The 19421-nt window shown below is 38.2% G+C and overlaps 1 protein-coding gene across 5 annotated transcripts in view; it reads left to right on the top strand.

Annotated features, from left to right (window-relative positions):
- UNC13B (unc-13 homolog B) overlaps positions 1 to 19421 on the top strand; it is a 226154-nt gene that overhangs the window by 95169 nt on the left and 111564 nt on the right. For 3 of the 5 annotated variants that reach the window (XM_027105593.1, XM_027105589.1, XM_027105591.1), the window contains exon 8: positions 19148 to 19183. The exons of the other annotated variants lie outside the window; for them this stretch is intronic. In XM_027105593.1, the coding sequence (XP_026961394.1) occupies positions 19148 to 19183 (36 nt within the window). The remainder of the gene's footprint in view (positions 1 to 19147; positions 19184 to 19421) is intronic. 5 annotated transcript variants of the gene reach the window in all.

Here is a 19421-nt window from a genome sequence, read left to right as displayed (position 1 = left end):
TGTACCTCTTAATCCCCTTCACCTATTTCATCTATCTCCCTACCCTCTTCCCCTCTGGCAACAACCAGATTGTTGTCTGTATCTATGAGTCTGTTTTTGTTTTGCTTGTTCATTTGTTTTGTTTTTTAGATTCCACATATAAGTGAAATCATATGGTATTTGTTTTTCTTTGTCTGACTTACTTCACTTAGCATCATGCCCTCCAGGTCCACCTGCATTTCTGCAAATGGCTAGATTTCATTCTTTTTAATGGCTGAGTAATGTTCCATTGTGTGCATGTATGTGTGTAAATATATACACACCATATGTATGTGTATACACACACATACCCCCCACATCTTCTTTCACCATTTGTCAATGGACACTTAGGTTGCTTCCATATTTTGGCAGTTGTAAATAATGCTGCCCTAAACATGGTGAATTAGTGTTTTTGTTTTCTTTGGATAAATACCCAGAAGTGGAGTTGTTAGATATTTGGTAGTTCTATTTTTAGATTTTTGGGGAACATTTGTAGTTCTCTTTTTAGATTTTTTGGGAACTGTTTTCCATGGTGACTGCACCAATTTACATTCCCACCAACAGTGCACGATGGTTCTCTTTTCTCCACATTCTCACCAACACTTGTTTCTTATCTTTTTGATAGTAGCCATTATGACAGGTGTGAGATGGTATCTCACTGTGGTTTTGATTTGCATTTTCCTGATGATTAGTGATGTTGAGCATCTTTTCATGTGCCTGTTGGCCATCTGTATGTCTTCTCTGGAAAAATGTCTGCCCATTTTTAAATCAAGTTGTTTGTTTTTCTGATATTGAGTTGTTAGGATTTCTATTAACTTTCTAAACAATGCCCTGCACTGAAATTGGGGTGTAGGTGCCCAAGGTAGTCCTGGGAGACCGGAGAAATTATTAAACTCAATCCTGTACCTCAGTCTCCTCTGGGACACTGCCACCCTGCCTTTAAATACAAATTTATCCACTCCTCAAAACCATAATATAATACTTATGCGATTCATAAGTTCAAGGCTTTATAAGTGGGCTGTTTAGTCCCTACACCAGCTGACCTTTAGCTCTATCCATTGCAGTGTTACCTCATAAAAGAAATGTTTTAACTCTATAACTTTCACAGTCGTTTTTGTCATAATGTGAATTTCAATATATATCATGGATTTTGAGGGTTCTGTTTATTGCCCTCTAGGTTAAAATTCTGCTTTCTCAAGTCAGCTGTGATTAAAAGTTGCAGAATATATTGGTTTCCTTGTTAGTTATGAATTCTTGGTAGCCACTTTACATGGTATTGGGAAGAGCAGCACGGAGAGATTTTTTTCAGATCTCCCAACCAGTTATCTTTTTCTGCATCACTTATTTCTAGGAAGTGGGTGAACTGGGGTTAAAACTTCCGTTTGACTCTAAGGTCCATGTTCTTGCCACTGTACAACCCCTTGATGGCAAAAATCTCATGGGACCTATTGGGTTAGCCAAAAAGTTCATTTGGTGTTGTTCCGTAAGATGGCTCTAGTAGTGCTTAGCTGTCTTTAACTTCTTTCAAAACAATTTTGTTAGATCGTATTGTGACAGCTGTCATATCAGCATGCATTTTTAAAAAAACATCAAAATTGGTGAATTTTTGGGTAACCATTTTAATATTGAAGATGGAAGAAAACATTTTCAGCATGTTATGCTTTATTATTTCAAGAAAGGTAAAAACACAACTGAAATGCAAAAAAAAAAAGATTTGTGCAGTGTATGGAGAAGGTGCTGTGACTGATCAAACCTGCCAAAAGTGGTTTGCGAAGTTTCATGCTTGAGATTTCTCTCTGGACAATGCTCCATAGTCAGGTAGACCAGTTGAAGTTGATAGCGATCAAATCGAGACATTAATTGACAACAATCAGTGTTATGCCACGTGGGTGATAGTGGACACACTCAAAATATCCAAATCAAGCGTTGAAAATCATTTGCACCGGCTTGATTATGTTAATCGCTTGGATATTTGGGGTCTACGTAAGTTAAGCGAAAAAAACCTTCCTGACCATATTTCCGCATGCAAATCTCTACTTAAATGTAATGAAAACGTTCCGTTTTTAAAACAAATTGTGATGGTTGATGAAAAGTGGATACTGTACAATAATATGGAACAGAAGAGATTGTGGGGCAAGAGAAATGAACCACCACCAACCACACCAAAGGCTGGTCTTCATCCAAAGAAGGTGATGTTGTATATATGGTGGGATTGGAAGGGAGTCTTCTATTATGAGCTCCTTCCAGAAAACCAAACAATTAATTCCAGCAGGTACTGCTCCCAATTAGACCAACTGAAAGCAGCACTTGACAAAAAGTGTCCAGAACTAGTCAACAGAAAACACATAATCTTCCATCAGGACGACGCAAGACCACATGGTTCTTTGATGATCAGGCAAAAACTGTTACAGCTTGGCTGGGAATTTCTGATTCATCCACCATATTCACCAGACATTGCACCTTTGGATTTCCATTTACTTCAGTCTTTACAAAATTCTCTTAATGGAAAAAATTTCAATTTCCTGGAAGATTGTAAAAGGCACCTAGAACAGCTCTTTGCTCAAAAAGATAAAAAGTTTTGGGAAGATGGAATTATAAGTTGCCTGAAAAATGGCAGAAGGTAGTGGAATAAAAGGGTGAATATGTTGTTCAATAAAGTTCTTTGTGAAAATGAAAACTTTATCTTTTATTTTTACTTATAAACCAAAGGAGTTTTTGGCCAACCCAATATTTTGCTGTTCAGAAACACATTGGCTACTGCCTTTTTATTTTTTAATTAATTAATTAATTAACTAAAATTCATTTTTTGTCTGTGTTGGGTCTTTGTTGCTCTGCATGGGCTTTCTCTAGTTGTGGCATGCAGGGGCTACTTTTCCTTGAGGTGCGCAGGCTTCTCATTGCAGTGGCTTCTCTTTTTTTTTTTAATTTTTAAAATTATTTTAAACATCTTTATTGGAGTATAATTGCTTCACAATGGTGTGTTAGTTTCTGCTTTATAACAAAGTGAATCAGCTATACATATATCCCCATATCCCTTCTCTCTTGCGTCTCCCTCCCTCCCACCTTCCCTATCCCACCCCTCTAGGTGGTCACAAAGCCCTGAGCTGATCTCCCTGTGCTATGCAGCTGCTTCCCACTAGCTGTCGGTTTTACATTTGGTAGTGTATATATGTACATGCCACGGTGGCTTCTCTTGTTGCAGAGTGCCGGCTCTAGGTGCGCGGGCTTCAGCAGCTGTGGCTTGGCTTGCGGGCTCTAGAGTGCAGGCTCAGTAGTTGTGGCACGTGGGCTTAGTTGCTCCGTGGCATGTGGGATCAAACCCTGTCTCCTGTATTGTCAAGTGGATTCTTAACCACTGTGCCACCAGGGAAGTCCCTGCCTTTTTATTTTAAAATTAATTCATTCATTGAATAGATAGTATGTATACTGGTACCAAAAATTTTAATGTTAAAAGGAATACAGAAAAAGGTGTCCCTCCCATTCCCGTACCCAGCCGTTTGGACCCTCTCCTCACAGTCATCATTAGCAGTTTCTTATGAGTCATTTGAGAGGTTTTACACTTGTCTAAACATACATATATACATGAGAGATATCTTTTGATTATTCTTTCCATCCTTTGAATTGGTCTTGCGTACCATTTACTACAATAAAATTTTCATAGCTGACTATATTTGAGATTTGAATACTTCTTGATCAGTGACCCTTTTGGATTCTTACTATGTTTTAAGAATTTATTGAAACCATAGGGAAGTAGATGGCTTACCTTCTGGGTTGCTTTCCAGGGCAAAAGTCTGTTTCCCTGAAATCCTGGCCTTGAATACAATAGGAATATTTCCTCTGTCCTCATTCACCCTCCTAGAATGACTTTCACACATTTGTTACTGGGTTAAGAACTTCCTGCAGTTTATTTTCACAGAATGTGTTAGTTTCCTCACAGAGTTTGAATTCTTGGTAGTCACTTCGCATGGTGTTGTGAAGAATTTTTTTCCAGCATACTAAATCAGTGCCTTTTATTTTAAACTTAAAAAAAGAGAAACACATTTTCACTAGAAAAATCTTAAAATGATTCATAAATGTATAATAGAGAAAATGAAAAAATTCTCTGTAATACCCCCTGTCCAATCTACTATGAGATAACTACTTTTCACAGTTTAGTGTGTACTCTTCCAACATTTTAATTTTTTTAAATTAAAATTTTAATTATGCATTATTTGAATATGTGAAAGAATACATGTAATATATATAAGTTTTGGAGCATAATAATGGAACTACTACCCATGAGCCCATCACCCATTATTTTCTAATAGAGTTTAGTAATGTACTCTAAACTTTCTTAGACTTTCCATTGCTCCCCGAGTGACAGGATTTTTTTTTCTCCACAAGCCTGGTGAATTGCAGGAGGTAGGGACATGGTCTTCTGTTTCTTTTGGAATCTGCACAGCTATTAGTCTCACTCTCTGATGTGTTAGATACCAGGGAATGAAGCCTGGTTGTTTGTGTCTGAGAGACTTCATCCTACCTAGATTTTAGGGAAAAACAATTTGGCCTTTCTGGGGGAAAAAAAGGAAAACAGTTATTATTGAAAAAGAGTGTAATTTGTAGTATTTGCTGGATGATAGCATTCTTTTTTTGGAGGGTTGGAAATTTATTTTCTCCAGAGCTTGTAGATTCCTGGGATCCTTCTGTATTTAAGGCTGCTACACTCATATTCTGGTAACTGAGATGTGAGGTCGACAATAGCTAAAGCTTTGTCAGCTATATTGTAAGGTAATTTATAAGCATGAGGGTGCTCATGTTTATCCTTAGTAGAAATGAAGACTTTTTAGCAGATGCCAGACAGAAAAAGAATTGTCATATTTTCCTTAATTTCTCTTGTAAAGCTTTGAGACTCCAGACAAGCTTTACAGAAAAGAAGTCCAAAGCTCCTAAGTACAAGTTTATCCATCACATCTTTTTGTTTCTTCCTTCCTAAAGGTTTCTCTATTTTCTTGGAGTATTCTTGTTCTTACTGAGTAGATACATAGACCAGAGAGTATATTTGTGGGGTCCAAGGAAGAATTAATGGGAGGGGGGGAAAGTCGGGAGACCTGGCTCATAAACTAGACACAGGTGAGAAGAGGACAAATACACAAATGTAGCACCTTGAGTGTTATTTAACTAATGACCTTGAGTGTTATTTAACTAATGACCAGTAATAACCTGGAAAGAGAGAGTATAGTGCTGAGGTGGCACGGAATAAGCAAATAGTAAAGAATGGCATAAGTGTGTTCAAAAAGGCTTTCCAAGGAGATGAGTTTAGAGATGACTTTTAAGGAGCTAATTGAGATGTACTGATTGAAAGGAAAGCTTGTTCGTAGTAGGATAAATGAAAAGTATGGGGAAAGGATTTTAAAAATGCCAAATTATATGCTGAGCATGTTGGCTTGGAGGGAGTAGAGTGATGTCAAAGTTGTACTTGCTAATCTGCAGAAGGAACTGAGTCCCTCTGCTGTACACAGTTTTCTTCAAAGAGTGAAGATATTCACAGCTGGCCCAGTTTGGCAGATTCACTCTTTTGGGAGCCTTTTCTTTTATTTCAGATACCTAGTGTCCTTGTCACATAGCGTCCTCTCTCCTTTTAAATCTGCTGTAGGATTGAAAGTTTTGTGCCACTTAAACTTTTTGTGGCTATGACTAAAGACCTATTTCTGTGAACAGTGGAAGCAGAAGAGCAAGCCTTATGTCACTGATTACTTTCACTTATTTATCAAGGACTACATGCCCTGAAGGAAAGTAGGATTGCATGGCCAGCTGGCCTCTATCCTGCAGATTCTCCCACCTCATCACTTTCCTCTTTACCCCTTCTCATTTCTCAGATCCCAGAAGACAGAGGTCTAACGCATATTCATTCTTCGCCATTTTTCTTCCACTATTTACCACTTTTATCTGAGTCTCCTATTCTGGCTCTTGTTAAAGCATCCTAATCATTCTGGTGTTCCCTAGAGAACTGATTCTTGATTACCTCAAACCTAGGGCTAATTCCTCCTGTCCCACTTTATTATTTTTTTTCCCAAAGAACCACATGCATAAGGTTCATTTTTATATCAAAAGATACAGTGCATGCTATGAGGCACAGTTTTTTTTCACTGCCCTATCCTTTAGCCATTCAGTTTCTGCCCGGAAGCAACCACTATTGCCATTTACTGTATATATACGTAAGTATATACATATACTTACCACCCTCACAAATGGTAGTATGCTTTGCACCGTGTTACATGCCTTGCTTTTTTTCACTTAACAATGTATGATATATACTACGTGTAGGGATCCAGTCCCTATTAACATGGACATTTTAGAAATCAAGATGAAATTCATTCACATAATATTAACCATTTTAAAGTGTATAATTCAGTGACATTTAGTACATTCTCAATGCTGTGGGGCTCTCACCTCTATGTGAATCCAAAACGTTTTCATCACCCCTAAAGGAGCCCTGTGGGCTTTAAGCAGTCACTCCTTGTTCCTGCTTAATGCCATGTCCTGGGCAATCACTAATCTACTTTCTGTCTCTATGGATTTACCTATTCTGGATATTTTATGTAAATGGAATCATAAGTACATGACCTTTTGTGACTGGCTTCTTCAGTTAACATGTTTTTAAGATTCTTCCAGATTGTAACACATATCAGTTCTTTATTCCTTTAATGACTGAATATTCCATTGTATGGATATACCACCTTTTGTTTTTCCATTCATAGTGGATGGACATTTGTTTTTTACCCCAACTTTTGGATATTGTGAATAGTGCTGCTGTGAGTAATTATGTGCAAGTATTTGTTTGAATGCCTGTTTTCAATTCTATTGGGTATATACTTAGGATTGGAATTGCTATTAACAGACATTTAAGTTGCTTCCAATATATGCTGGTACAGTGCTTGCAGTTGATCTCATTTCACATATATGATTTCATACATGTATACATATTGGATGAATAGCTAGTAGTGAGATTACTGGGTCAAAGCATTTTACATTTAACAATGCATTTAACATTTTGGAAGATACTACAAAATTGTCCTCTCTAGAAGCTGTACTATTTTCACCGCCACTAGCAAAGTATGAGAGTGCTTTCTCCTCCTTGGCCTTTAGTTATAACCAGCTTTCCTACTAATCTTGTTGCAGAGAGCCACAAGCAACTGTTCCTGTGCCGCGATTCACTCAGAATCTTCTTCCTGCTTGCCTGCTTAGCCTGTCTTTTCTTCCTCTACCGTCTTGGGCCTTTTATTTCCTGACTTCCTATTTTGTCTCTTGATAACTGGGCCCTCCTCTTTGTTTGGTGTCCTGTTCAAATTTCCTTCTCTGGTTTATCAACTTGTGTTTCTGCTTATATTTTAAAATTTTGGACAATTCCTTTCAGTTTGTTTTCAGTAGTAATACCTTGGAAATAGAGAGGGAAGTGTTAAGGAGGCAAAGAAGCAAATGGTTAAGAATGGCATGTAGTTTGTTCAGGAAGGCTTTCCAGGGAGATGAGTTTAGAAATGACTTTTGAAGAAGCTAATCAGAATGTACCGGTTGAAAAGAAAGATATTCATAGTAGGATAAATGAAAAGTATGAAAGGAGAATTCAAAAGGTAATCCACTCCACTCTCTCACTCCTGGCCAAGGAACCTCTTCCTGGCTGGAACTACTCTTTCCTGGGTAGTGGGAGTAAAGTAGTAATCCATATCTTCTGGTATGTTTCGTCCAGGACTCGGACTCTCAGACAGGAAAATATACTAGTTACGGCCTCCTTAGAGTGTAGGGAAGTCTTATTTTAGTAGTAGGGCAGTGCAGTGGGTCTAGGACTTCTGTCAGTAAGAGTGGGTGATGAGTTATACATTGTACATGTGGTATTGGTGGGAGCAGTTGATACTGATGCTAATTATAGGTGCTGGCAAACTAACAAAGAAAAGAGAGACTATAACAATATGGTTTGGCTGTTAAAAATAATCTTAATTGTAGTCTTCTGACTCACTTATTTATTTACTTCTATCCTGCCATCTTCCAGAAAGAATTTGATGTGGCTAATTGCAGTCATTACATCAACTCATCATCATTTCTGTTCAATTACTATGTTACACAATTATGCATGTTAAAAATGTCAGGTTAATGTATCAAAGTTTTATTTGATTACAACATTTAAGTACCTAATCTGGGCATAGTGTGTGTTGTGTGTATATATATATAGATAGTTAGATAGATATATGAGTGACTGTTATTCCCATAAAAGCATGGTCATCTTATGGCTTCTTATTATAGATTTTATTGGTACAAAGTGGTAAGAAATGAATTTGATTGATAAAATATGATTGACAGAATTATGATAGACATGAACAATTGATAGACTTGTTCATTACACAAACAGTTATTGGACACCTCTTCCTCATGCCAAGAATCATGCTAGGCACTGGGGGTATAGAGATTAAAAGTCCTTGATCTTAAGGAGCTCAAGTCCAGAGAGGAAGAAACATGTAGCTAGTACCATGTGATAAGTAAATGGTAGAGGAGTATAGAGGAAGAAAACTTAATCCAAATTTGGGATGGTTAGGAATAGCTTCCTAGAGAAAATGATATCTAAATTGAAAAAAAAAGTTTAAAATCAAAGTCCATATGTTTCATTATGGTTCACTCTTTGTGTTATACATTCTATGGGGTTTTTCTCTTTTTTTCTTCCAGTTTTATTAAGATATAATTGACATACAGCACTGTATAAGTTTAAGGTGTATAGTGTAATGATTTGACTTACATACATCCTGAAATGATTATCACAATAAGTTTCGTGAATGTCCATCATTTTGTATAAATACAAAATAAAAGAAAAAAATTTTTGTGACGAGAACTTAGGATTTACTCTTAACAGCTTTCATATATAACATAGAGTGGTGTTAATTATATTTATCATGTTGTGCATTACATCCCTACATATTGTATGGATTTTGAGGAATACATAATGACACATATCCACCCCGATAGTATCATATAGAATAGTTTCATTAACCTAGAATTCTCCTGTGCTCTACCTATCCATTCTCCCCTCCCTGCAAAACTCCAAAATAAACTGAGCTTTAAAAGATGAGTCAGAGTCAGTCAAGGAAAGGAGAAAAGAGTTCATGGTACTAGGACACTAAGATGAAAAAGCATAACTTAAGTATGTTAAATTCTGGGTGGCTTGAAGGCAGGAGATAAGAGTGGGGAAGGGGTTAGAGATGAGGCTAGAGAGGCACAGAGTGCTCATGTCAGGAAGGGTTTGAGTGCCGAAGCAAGCTGTTTGTATTTTATCTTGAAGACAATGGGGAACCTTTGAAGGCTTTATGCAGGAGAATGAAGCAACCAGATGGTGGTGGTTGTAGTGATGTGAGCAGTTTGCATTAAAAAAATCTAATTGTAGAATGAAAATACATATATATATATATATATATATATATAAACCTCATAAAACAAATGTTTATTTTAATGAGTTAATATAAGGCAAAAAATAGACCTTTGCCAGGCACCCCAGAAAGCCCTCCACATGCCTTTTCCCAATCACAGTCTCCTCCTCTGTAAAAATAACTACTATTCCGACTTTATGATAATAACTTCCTCGATTTTGTAAATGTGCAAATGGATCCCCCCTCCCATATTATATATTCTTTTAGTACCTCTATGTATTTACCTTTCCTACATCACTTACTCGGTATGTATGATTATTTGATTAATATTTATTTTCTTCTCTAGACCATAAATTTCATGAGTAGGGAAAATGCTTATCTGTGTATCCCCAGTAACTTTGCTCAGTAAAATTAGTTGAATTAATGCATTTCTGTTAAGTGGAATTACTGAGTTAAGGAATATGCACATTTAAAATTTTGTTAGATATTGCCAAATTATACACTAGAAAGATTGTACCTGTTTATATTCCTGGTGTTGATACTCCTTTTCTCACATCCAGCCATACTGCCCTTTCACCCTCCCCTCCCCGTGTCCCTGTATCTCTGAGTCCTTTTCTTCTACAGAGAATTTTGGGCACATTCCAGCTTTTGTTTTAGGTGCTTAGGATATATCAGGAAGCAAAAAGACAAAGATCCTGGGTGGCAGGAGGTAGACAATAAACATAATAATTATACAGGATGTTAAGAGAGTGGACCAATAAAAGAGTAGATGGTGAAAAGCAATTGGGAATGCTAGAACTGAAATTGAATTATAATTTTAAATAAGGTGGTTAGTATACAAGCTACAGTGAGATGACTTTTGAGTAAAGACTTGGAGGAAGTGAGGGAAATAACAAGTTGGCTGAAAAAGGGTAGCAAGAGGTCTGCTGGGGGTGCTGTAATACTGTTTCTTGATCTGCGTGCTGGTTACTTGAGTGTGTTCACATATTCTTTGAGCAGTACGCTTATCATTTGTGTACTTTTCTGCATTTTATACCTCAGTAGAGCTTTCATATTAAAAATGAATTGATGTTGAACATTTCAAAATGCCTTAATAGTACTTGCCTAGTTATTCATGGGTATTTTCCTTTGACTTACAAACAGCGATGAATGCATTAATAAATTTCTATTAATAAATCATTTTGCCTTCCTTTAATTTACTTGATTATGGTAAAAGTATTTTTTTAAAGCATTCTTTTGATGTAATGCTATGTTTGATTTGCTTCTATTTTATTTTGGATTTTTGTATCTATATTCACAAGGAAGTTTGGTCAATAGTTTCTTTTTGTTATTCCCCTATGTCAGGTTTGAAGTACTTTTCTTAATTATAGGTTCTTTACTGTTTTCCATGGAAAGAAATCTACTGTCTCGAAAAAGGAAGGGAATAATTTCTAATGTTTGACTTTATTGTCCTTTGTGAGCTACCTGGTAATTACTACAATTTAGTAATTGATAGGTGAGTCCTGTCACTGCTATTCTAGACAGATGGCTGTTCACTTCAAGTCTAGGGCTCAAATCTTCTGTCATTTCATTGTCATAGAAAAATTGACCATCACTGGACTATTAATTGGTGATGTAATAGTTGTTTGGGGGTGTTTTGTTTGATACTTATGGACCTTATTTTTTTAATGTGACTATTTCTGATTTCTTACGTTTTCCACTAGAAACAGGATGAAATAGGCAGAAGCCTGTGTTGCTGTAGCCTAGTCAACAGGGATAAGTGCAGAACCTTTGCCTTACTGGAAAGAGGATTCATTTTTAATTGGATCCTGGACCTGCTAGAATTGTTTCATTTCCCTGTATGATCGCAGTGAGCTGGTCTCCAAGCTCAGTAGGATAGCTCATCTGGCTGTCTCCTTCCATCAGCGCAGGAGCACTGTGCTTCTGTTTGAGAGACAGGCTTTTTTCATATAGCAAATCCTGTAGCTGTGTTTTTCAAAATGTAATTCAAGAATCATTTGGCATTAGTTGCTTATTGAAAAGGCAGATACAACAACAACAAATGTAGATGCCCAAGCCACTCCAGGCATTTTGAATTAGAATCTATGGGAGTATGGTCTAGGAATCTACATTTTAAACAAGAGGCTCAAGTAATTCTTCTTAAAATTTAAAGACACTGCTTTCTAAGATTAAGAAGAACCTGCTTTTATTCAGTTGTTAACTTCTTCAAGTCTAGGATTTCTGTGCCGAGCATTGGAAGGACCAAAAGGGAGTATAAGATTGGATCTTCCACTCAGGGAACTTACAACCTAGGCTAGAGATGGGATGCATAGGACTAAGGCAAGCAATAAAATGAATCAAATTCTAAGGCAGGTGTTTTTAAAAAATCAACTTTGTTGAGATATAATATACATGCAAAAGATTCACCCATTTGAAGTGTACATTTTGATTGGTTTTGATAGATGTATATACCAGTGAAACTACCACCATGATCAAAATACAGAACATTTCCATTACCTCTAAACATTTCCTTATGCTCTTTGCATTCATCCTTCTCCCAACCCCTGGCTTCAGGCAACCACTGATAGGCTTTCTATCACTATAGATTAAATTTGGTTTCCTAGAGTTTTATATAAAATAGAAACATACACCATGCAGTCCTTTGTGTCTAGCTTCCTTCACTCAGCAGAAGGATTTGAGATTCTTCCATTTTGTTGAGTGTATCAGTAATTTGTTTCTTTTTATTGAGTAGTGTTCTATTATATGGGTATACCACGTTTTGTTTATCCATTCACTTGTTGATAGGCATTTGGGTTTTTTCCAGTTATTATAATTAATATGAACATTCACATGATCGTGTGTTTTCACTTCTCTTGGTTAAATACCTAGGAGTGGAACGGCTGGATCATATGGGTTGGTGTATGTTTAGCTTTTAAGAAAGAGACGGACGGTTCTTATTTTGATTGTTAATAGAGACACTGTACTAGAGTCGTTGCTCATTGTTTAAGGAGAGTTGTTTAAGTGGAACTTATGAATGAATTCCAGTTATATAAGGGAGGATAGGGAATATTTATTGAGTAATTACCATTTGTCTAGAACATGGTAATTAAATGCTGTGATTTTTCAATGCTTATGCAAACCTGAGAGGTAAGTGGTATTACTCTTCACTCTTTATAGATGATGAAGAGAAGTGTAGAGAAGTTAACCAGTCTAAGGTTACACAGCTAGTAAGAGATGGCTTTGAATTTAGGTTTATTTGGTTCCAAAGCTCAAACCATTTCCATTACACCAAGAAGGAATAGAAGTGAAGGATATTCCAGCTTCAGAAGTTGGGGGACAGATAGGAGAAATTGGGCTTATTCATCTCTCCATCTCCTGAGTATGGCAAGCATAGGAACTATGACAATCTGTTTGTCATAACAGAAACTTTGTTTTGCGGGACTGGTTAACAGTGAGCTTTGATATTTATTTGGTATCAGATTATAGAGGGGTTTGAAAGCCAGGGAGATAAATATACTCCTTTATAAAGAGTTGTAAGTTGTTAAAAGGGTAATGATGTGATTAGAAGCTGGATTTAGGAAAATTCGTCTTGTTGCAGTCTGCTAAGTAGATTGAATGGGACAGAGATTAGAAGGTCTTAAGTCCAATCAAAAATCTGTAATAATTCAGGCATGAGGTAATAAGTTCTTTGATAAGGAGAGTAAAACCTATGAGGAAGGGACAGTAGGAAGGAGACTTAAATAGACTTAATTACTAAGCTTGTTGACAGATTGGACACGGGAGATAAAGTAGAGAGGAATTTTAGGAATAGTTTTGAAGTATCCAGAGTTCCTTGGTTTTGGACTTGTCGTATACTTGGTATGCTAATATATCTGAAGAGAGCTCATAACATTGTAAATAAAATGTCATTGCCAGTAGAGGCTCTAGTTTTCTAGACAGCCTTTCTCTTAGCATAAGGTGACACTGAGCTAGAGGGTAATTGGTTATTCATTTGTTAAGTAAGTGAGCTTGAAGAGGTTTGAAGCTCCAGGGAGGTAGGAAACATTAGCCTGTTCATTAAAATTTCCAGTTTGACACTCATTTGATATGTGTGAATGCCCAGTTTGAGAATGTTACTGGTTTTCTAATACGCTCTTAATGTACTTGGAGGTTTTTCTGCAGCTCGTTTGGCCAGTATCTTTTCTCTGCTTACTACCTTTTTGATGTCCTGTGATAAGTAATACCCTCCACCTTGCTTACGTTGAACATTTTACTGCATGAATTGTAGAATGTCTTGATGTCTCCATTTTCCACTGCGTGTGCTTCCTTCCATTTGCTTCTGAACAGACTGTGCTCTAGCTTTCATTCATTAAAATTTGTCATAAAAATGATGCGTAACTTTTTTGTTTCTAAATTCAGTAGGACTTTCTCAGTTTTATTTTGACTGCTCTGTAGCGCTGCTACTTGTTAACCACTCACTCCTTCCTTGAAACCTTGTTTTCCTGACTCCAGGGACCACAATGCCATGGTTTTCTTCCTCTCCAGCTTCTTTGCAGACTCCTTTGTGGACTCTTCCTTTTTTTAAAAGTCAGATTTATTAATGTATAATTTACATATAGTAAAATTCTCCCTTTTAGTGTACAGTCCTATGAATTTTGTCAAACACATACAGTCATGTAACTGTAACCACACTCAAGATATAGAGCAGCTCCATCAACCCTAAAAATTCCCTTAAACCCTTTATAGTCAACTTCTCCCATTCTTGGCCTGTGACAACCACTAATCTGTTTTCTGTCCCTAAGTTTTGCCTTTTCCAGAAAGTCATATAAGTGGAATTATATAATATGTAGCTTTGAGCCTGGCTTGTTTCACTTATCATAATGCATTTGGGACTCATCTACGTGTGTCACTAGTTTATTCCTTTTTATTCCTGAGTAGTACTCTACTGTATGGATGTACCATGGTTTGTTTACCTATTCATCAGCTGAAGGATACTTCTGTTTCCAATTTTTAGTGAATATGAATTAAGCAACTGTAAACATTTGTATATAGGATTTTGTATGAACATGTTTTTATTTCTCTTGGGTAAATATATAGGAAGGGGATTGCTGGATTGTATGGTGTGTGTATAACTTCATAAGAAATGCCCAGATTATTTTCCAAAGAGGCCTACCACTTTGCATTCTTGCCAGCCACGTATGAGATTTCTAGATGCTCCATAGCCTCTCCAACACTATATTGTCAGTTCTTTTTTTTTTTTGTCTGTCTGCTTTTTAAATGTGGCTGTTCTATAGCTTCCCCCCTTCTCCTATATACAGTCTTTTTCTTATCCTATACTCTCTACCTCATTGTTTTTATTTAATTTTTATCTATTCAGTTACAAATATTTGTTGAGATTCTGCTTTGTACCAGGCACTGTTTAGGCACTAAGGATATAGCAAGGAACAAAGAAGAAAAATTCCTGTCCTCATGGGAGATTGTGTTCTGAAAACATCCAAGTCTTCTGCTCCACATCTCTTTTCTCATATATCCAGCTGTCTACCAGATATAGTCATTTGAGATGTCTCATAGTTACCACAAAGCCGATAAATACATCTAACATTAAATTCATCATCACCGCTTTGAACCTTCCCCTCTTTTGTATTTCTTTTAATGAATGATGTCATATCCACCCAGTAGCTCAAGCTAAAAACCTGGGCAATATTATCTAGGCTTTATTTTCCTCACTTTCCACATTCAGTTACTTATCAAACTGTATTGACTTTACCTCCGACGTATCTTATGAATGTATCTACTTTTCTCTGCTCCCTCTGCTACTTCCTTAGTTCAAGCCATCATTAGGTCAGTGCAATAGCCTCTTACTAGCCTCCCTGACACGTCTTCAGTCTACCTACTGTACCAACCAGTGGCCACACTGTACCACCATTCTCTTTCTAAAATGACAAATCTGATCCTGTCTCTCCCCTGCTTAAAAGCTGTGATAGCTCTGTATTATCCTCCAGATAATTACAAACTCCTAACATTACTAAATTTCTAAACATACATGTACTTAAGACTCACTTTGATCAGGTTCTTCCATAACCCTTCAGCTTCTCATTCAGGTAACGCTGGAACTATTTTCAGTTCACTGAATGGGCCTTTGAATGTATAATTTCTTTTCCTGGAACATTTCCGCCCTCCTTTTCTTGGTTCTTATGCCTAGCAAAACCTAACTATCCACAGTAATTGTTCTACTGACTACTGATATGTTTTAGTGCTTTTTTGGGGTGAGGAAGGAAACTTGGCCTAATTAAACTGGTGTTATTTCTCTTACAATGGTACCAGGCTGAAGTGAGAATAGGGAACTAGTTAGTCAGAGAGCATAACTGTTGTTATTTTCATGGTTTAGGGATGGACCCAGTAGATGGGATCAGATTATTCGTTTGATTTATTCATACAAGAGATATTTATTGAACACCTACTATGTACAAGAAACTGCTATGCAGTGCTGTTGGGTGTTCAAGAATGAGGCTGTGTAATGCAAAGAGAGCACTATTTGGGCCCAGAGTTTCAGTGAGACGCAGCATTGTCACTTGCCTGAAGCCATCTAGCTTGATAGGTGTATTTTGAAGTTCTATGTGATTATTTTTCAGTTTTCTTTTAAAAAGAAACAAGGTAATTACCCTCTAATGTTTGCTATGGCAACTGCACTATAGCCTAGGAGAATTTTTATCCTCCACTCCATGGTTAGAAAGTTAAATAAATTATTAAAAATTTAAAAATTGCACACTAAACTAACATGAGAAGAAAGAGATATAGGTGGTAGGAAAAAGGTGAGTACATAGGAAGAAAACTCTCCCTGTGTAGTTACACAGCCTGTGACTGATTTGTAATCCCATTTCCCCAGGATTGGGAGTTAACTCAGGTAGTGAAACCAGCCTGTGTTGGAATCATTCAGTGCTTCCAGAATTTTGCGTCTTAGGGCAAACATTTAATTAAGGTAGCTGCACCCTCAGAACTCTGAGGACTTTTTAACCCAGACGTTGTTGATCCTTCAGCTGGCATTACAACTGTTGGAGTGTGCTGATCTTCCTGCTACCTATTTGTTAGTAACCTATAAGGCAAGCAAAAATCTGGCAACATGACAAAACAACAAGAAATGCAAATTGCTTACTCTTTTCTGGGGACCTGTGCTAAGTACTTTACATGGATTTTCTCTTGTAATCCTTACAGAAACCAATGAGACTCATATTATTATCATTCTCAAATTACAGATGAGGAAACATCTATAATAACCTTTTCAAGATCTTATAGCTAGTACATGGCAGAGCCAGAAGAATTTAGCTTTGATTTCTGTATCCATATTCTTAACTATGAAGCCACATTATTCCTTGTTTCTTGGGATAAAGGCCCATTTTTAGTGATTTCCTTGTCATATTAGTTGCCTCAAATTCAGTTCAGCTGTGGGATAGGATTTAAATTTAATTAATATTGAATTTTTTAATCTTGAAAAATGAGTAGGAATTGTTTTCAGTTTTCTTCTGTCAAAGCCTCTGTGTTTTAATGGATTTTATTAAAAAACTTATAGGCAATTCAGAAAAAAGTGGCTATCTCTGCGCGCCCAATAGGCTACAGTGGTTTTTTTTTTGTTTGTTTTTTTGGCTGCATTGTGTCTTTGCTGCATGTGGGCTTTCTCTAGTTGCATTGAGCAGGGGCTATTCTTTGTTATGGTGTGCTGGCTTCTCATTGCGGTGGCTTCTCTTGTTGCAGAGCACAGGCTCTAGGTGCGCAAGCTTCAGTAGTTGTGGCTTGCGGGCTCTAGAGCACAAGCTCAGTAGTTGTGGCGCATGGGCTTAGTTGCTCCACGACATGTGGGATCTTCCCGGACCAGGGCTCGAACCCGTATCTGCTGCATTGGCAGGCGGATTCTTAACCACTGCGCCACCAGGGAAGTCCCCGCTACAGTGTTTTATTACATATTGGAAGACTAGAGATTAATACCATTCTTTGGCTTTTTTTTTTTTTTTTTTTTTTGTGGTACGCGGGCCTCTCACTGTTGTGGCCTCTCCCGTTGCGGAGCACAGGCTCCGGACGCGCAGGCTCAGCGGCCATGGCTCACGGGCCTAGCCACTCTGTGGCATATGGGATCTTCCCAGACTAGGGCACGAACCCGTGTCCCCTGCATCGGCAGGCGGACTCTCAACAACTGCGCCACCAGGGAAGCGGCTTTTTTTTTTTTTTTTAAGAAGATGTTGGGGGTAGGAGTTTATTAATTAATTTATTTTTGCTGTGCTGGGTCTTCGTTTCTGTGCGAGGGCTATCTCTAGTTGTGGCAAGCGGGGGCCACTCTTCATCGCGGTGCGCGAACCTCTCAGTATCGCGGCCTCTCTTGTTGCGGAGCACAGGCTCCAGACGCGCAGGCTCAGTAGTTGTGGCTCATGGGCCCAGTTGCTCCGCGGCATGAGGGATCCTCCCAGACCAGGACTCGAACCCGTGTTCCCTGCATTAGCAGGCAGACTCTCAACCACTGCGCCACCAGGGAAGCCCGCTGGCTTTTTTTTTTTAATTTTTAAATTTAATTTAATTTTTTGATTCTTTAATTAATTAATTTTTGGCTGCATTGGGTCTTTGTTGCTGTGCACAAGATTTCTCTGGTTGCAGAGAGCAGGGGCTACTTTTACTTGTGGTGCGCGGGCTTCTCATTGCAGTGGTTTCTCTTGTTGCGGAGCACGGCCTCTAGGTGTGTGGGCTTCAGTAGTTGTGGCTCACGGGCTCTAGAGCGCAGGCTCAATAGTTGTGGTGCATAGGCTTAGTTGCTCCGTGGCATGTGGGATCTTACCGGACCAGGGCTCGAACGTGTGTTTCCTGCATTAGCAGGCGGAATCTTAACCACTGCGCCACCAGGGAAGCCCATTCTTTGGCCTTTTAACTTTCAATAGAGAGCAGCAAAATTGGATGTCATCACTCTTGGGTAAGGGAATCACTCACTTTCCCACTGTAACCAGGTCTGAGCTTCTCATAGATATATTGCAGTAGATTCAGGTTTGGTGAACATAGAGGTAAGGAAAGGTTTCTTAGAAGCTGATTAAATTTTTCTCATTTTGAATATGGAACAGTATATTAGCTCCTCAGTGATGTTGTTCTAAGAGAGACCTCAGCCAGAAGGAGGTTTAAAAGAGTATGGAAGCAGTAGGGTTTTTTTTTGTTTGTTTGTTTGTTTTTGTTTGTTTTTGCGGTACGCGGGCCTCTCACCGCTGCGGCCTCTCCCGCTGCGAAGCACAGGCTCCGGACGCGCAGGCCCAGCGGCCACGGCTCATGGGCCCAGCTGCTCCGCGGCACGCGGGATCCTCCCAGACCGGGGCACGAACCCGCATCCCCTGCATCGGCAGGTGGACTCCCAACCACTGCGCCACCAGGGAAGCCCAGTAGTTTTTATTTTTATAATTTATTTTTTAATTTTTTGGCTGCACTATGTGCCATGTGGAATCTTAGTTCCCCAAACCAGGGATCGAACCCGTGCCCCGTGCATTGGAAGTGCAGAGTCTTAACCACTGGACTGCCAGGGAAGTCCCCGGAAGCAGTAGTTTTTTGTTATTCTCTATACAGTGAATTGCAGAGAGCAAGAGTACTTTGCTTGGTAGAAGGCATATGCCCTCTACATGTTATGAAAAATAAATGGAATACAAGTAGGGTAGGCTCAAGTAAGGTAAGGTATATAATAATTGGTGGGATGGAAAATGTTCTTTGAATTTGTCCTAAAATTGTCTATCACTCTTCTTCTTTGCTACCACTTGTGGTTTTCTTAGGTCACTGGACCTATTTGGGCTGGGGAGACCAACAGAGTACGTAAGAATTTGAATACCTTATAATTTTCTTGATCATACCCTTTAACATACCCCCTCTGACTATGAAGCTGGATATTCATGCATATAAGCATATATAATTCCATTCCCTCCTCTTCCCCTACTTGAATCTCAGGAGACAGTTACCTGCAGTGGGAAGTTATATCCTTTCAGGCTGGTTTCCTGAAGACTGTGTGTGTGTGTGTGTGTGTGTGTGTGTGTGTGTGTGTGTGTGTGT

Source organism: Aethalodelphis obliquidens, unplaced genomic scaffold (genome assembly GCF_003676395.1).
Source record: "Aethalodelphis obliquidens isolate GAN/ISIS:26980383/991018 unplaced genomic scaffold, ASM367639v1 scaffold7, whole genome shotgun sequence".
Lineage (NCBI taxonomy): Eukaryota > Metazoa > Chordata > Mammalia > Artiodactyla > Delphinidae > Aethalodelphis > Aethalodelphis obliquidens.
This window is presented reverse-complemented; position numbering and strand designations above follow the sequence as displayed.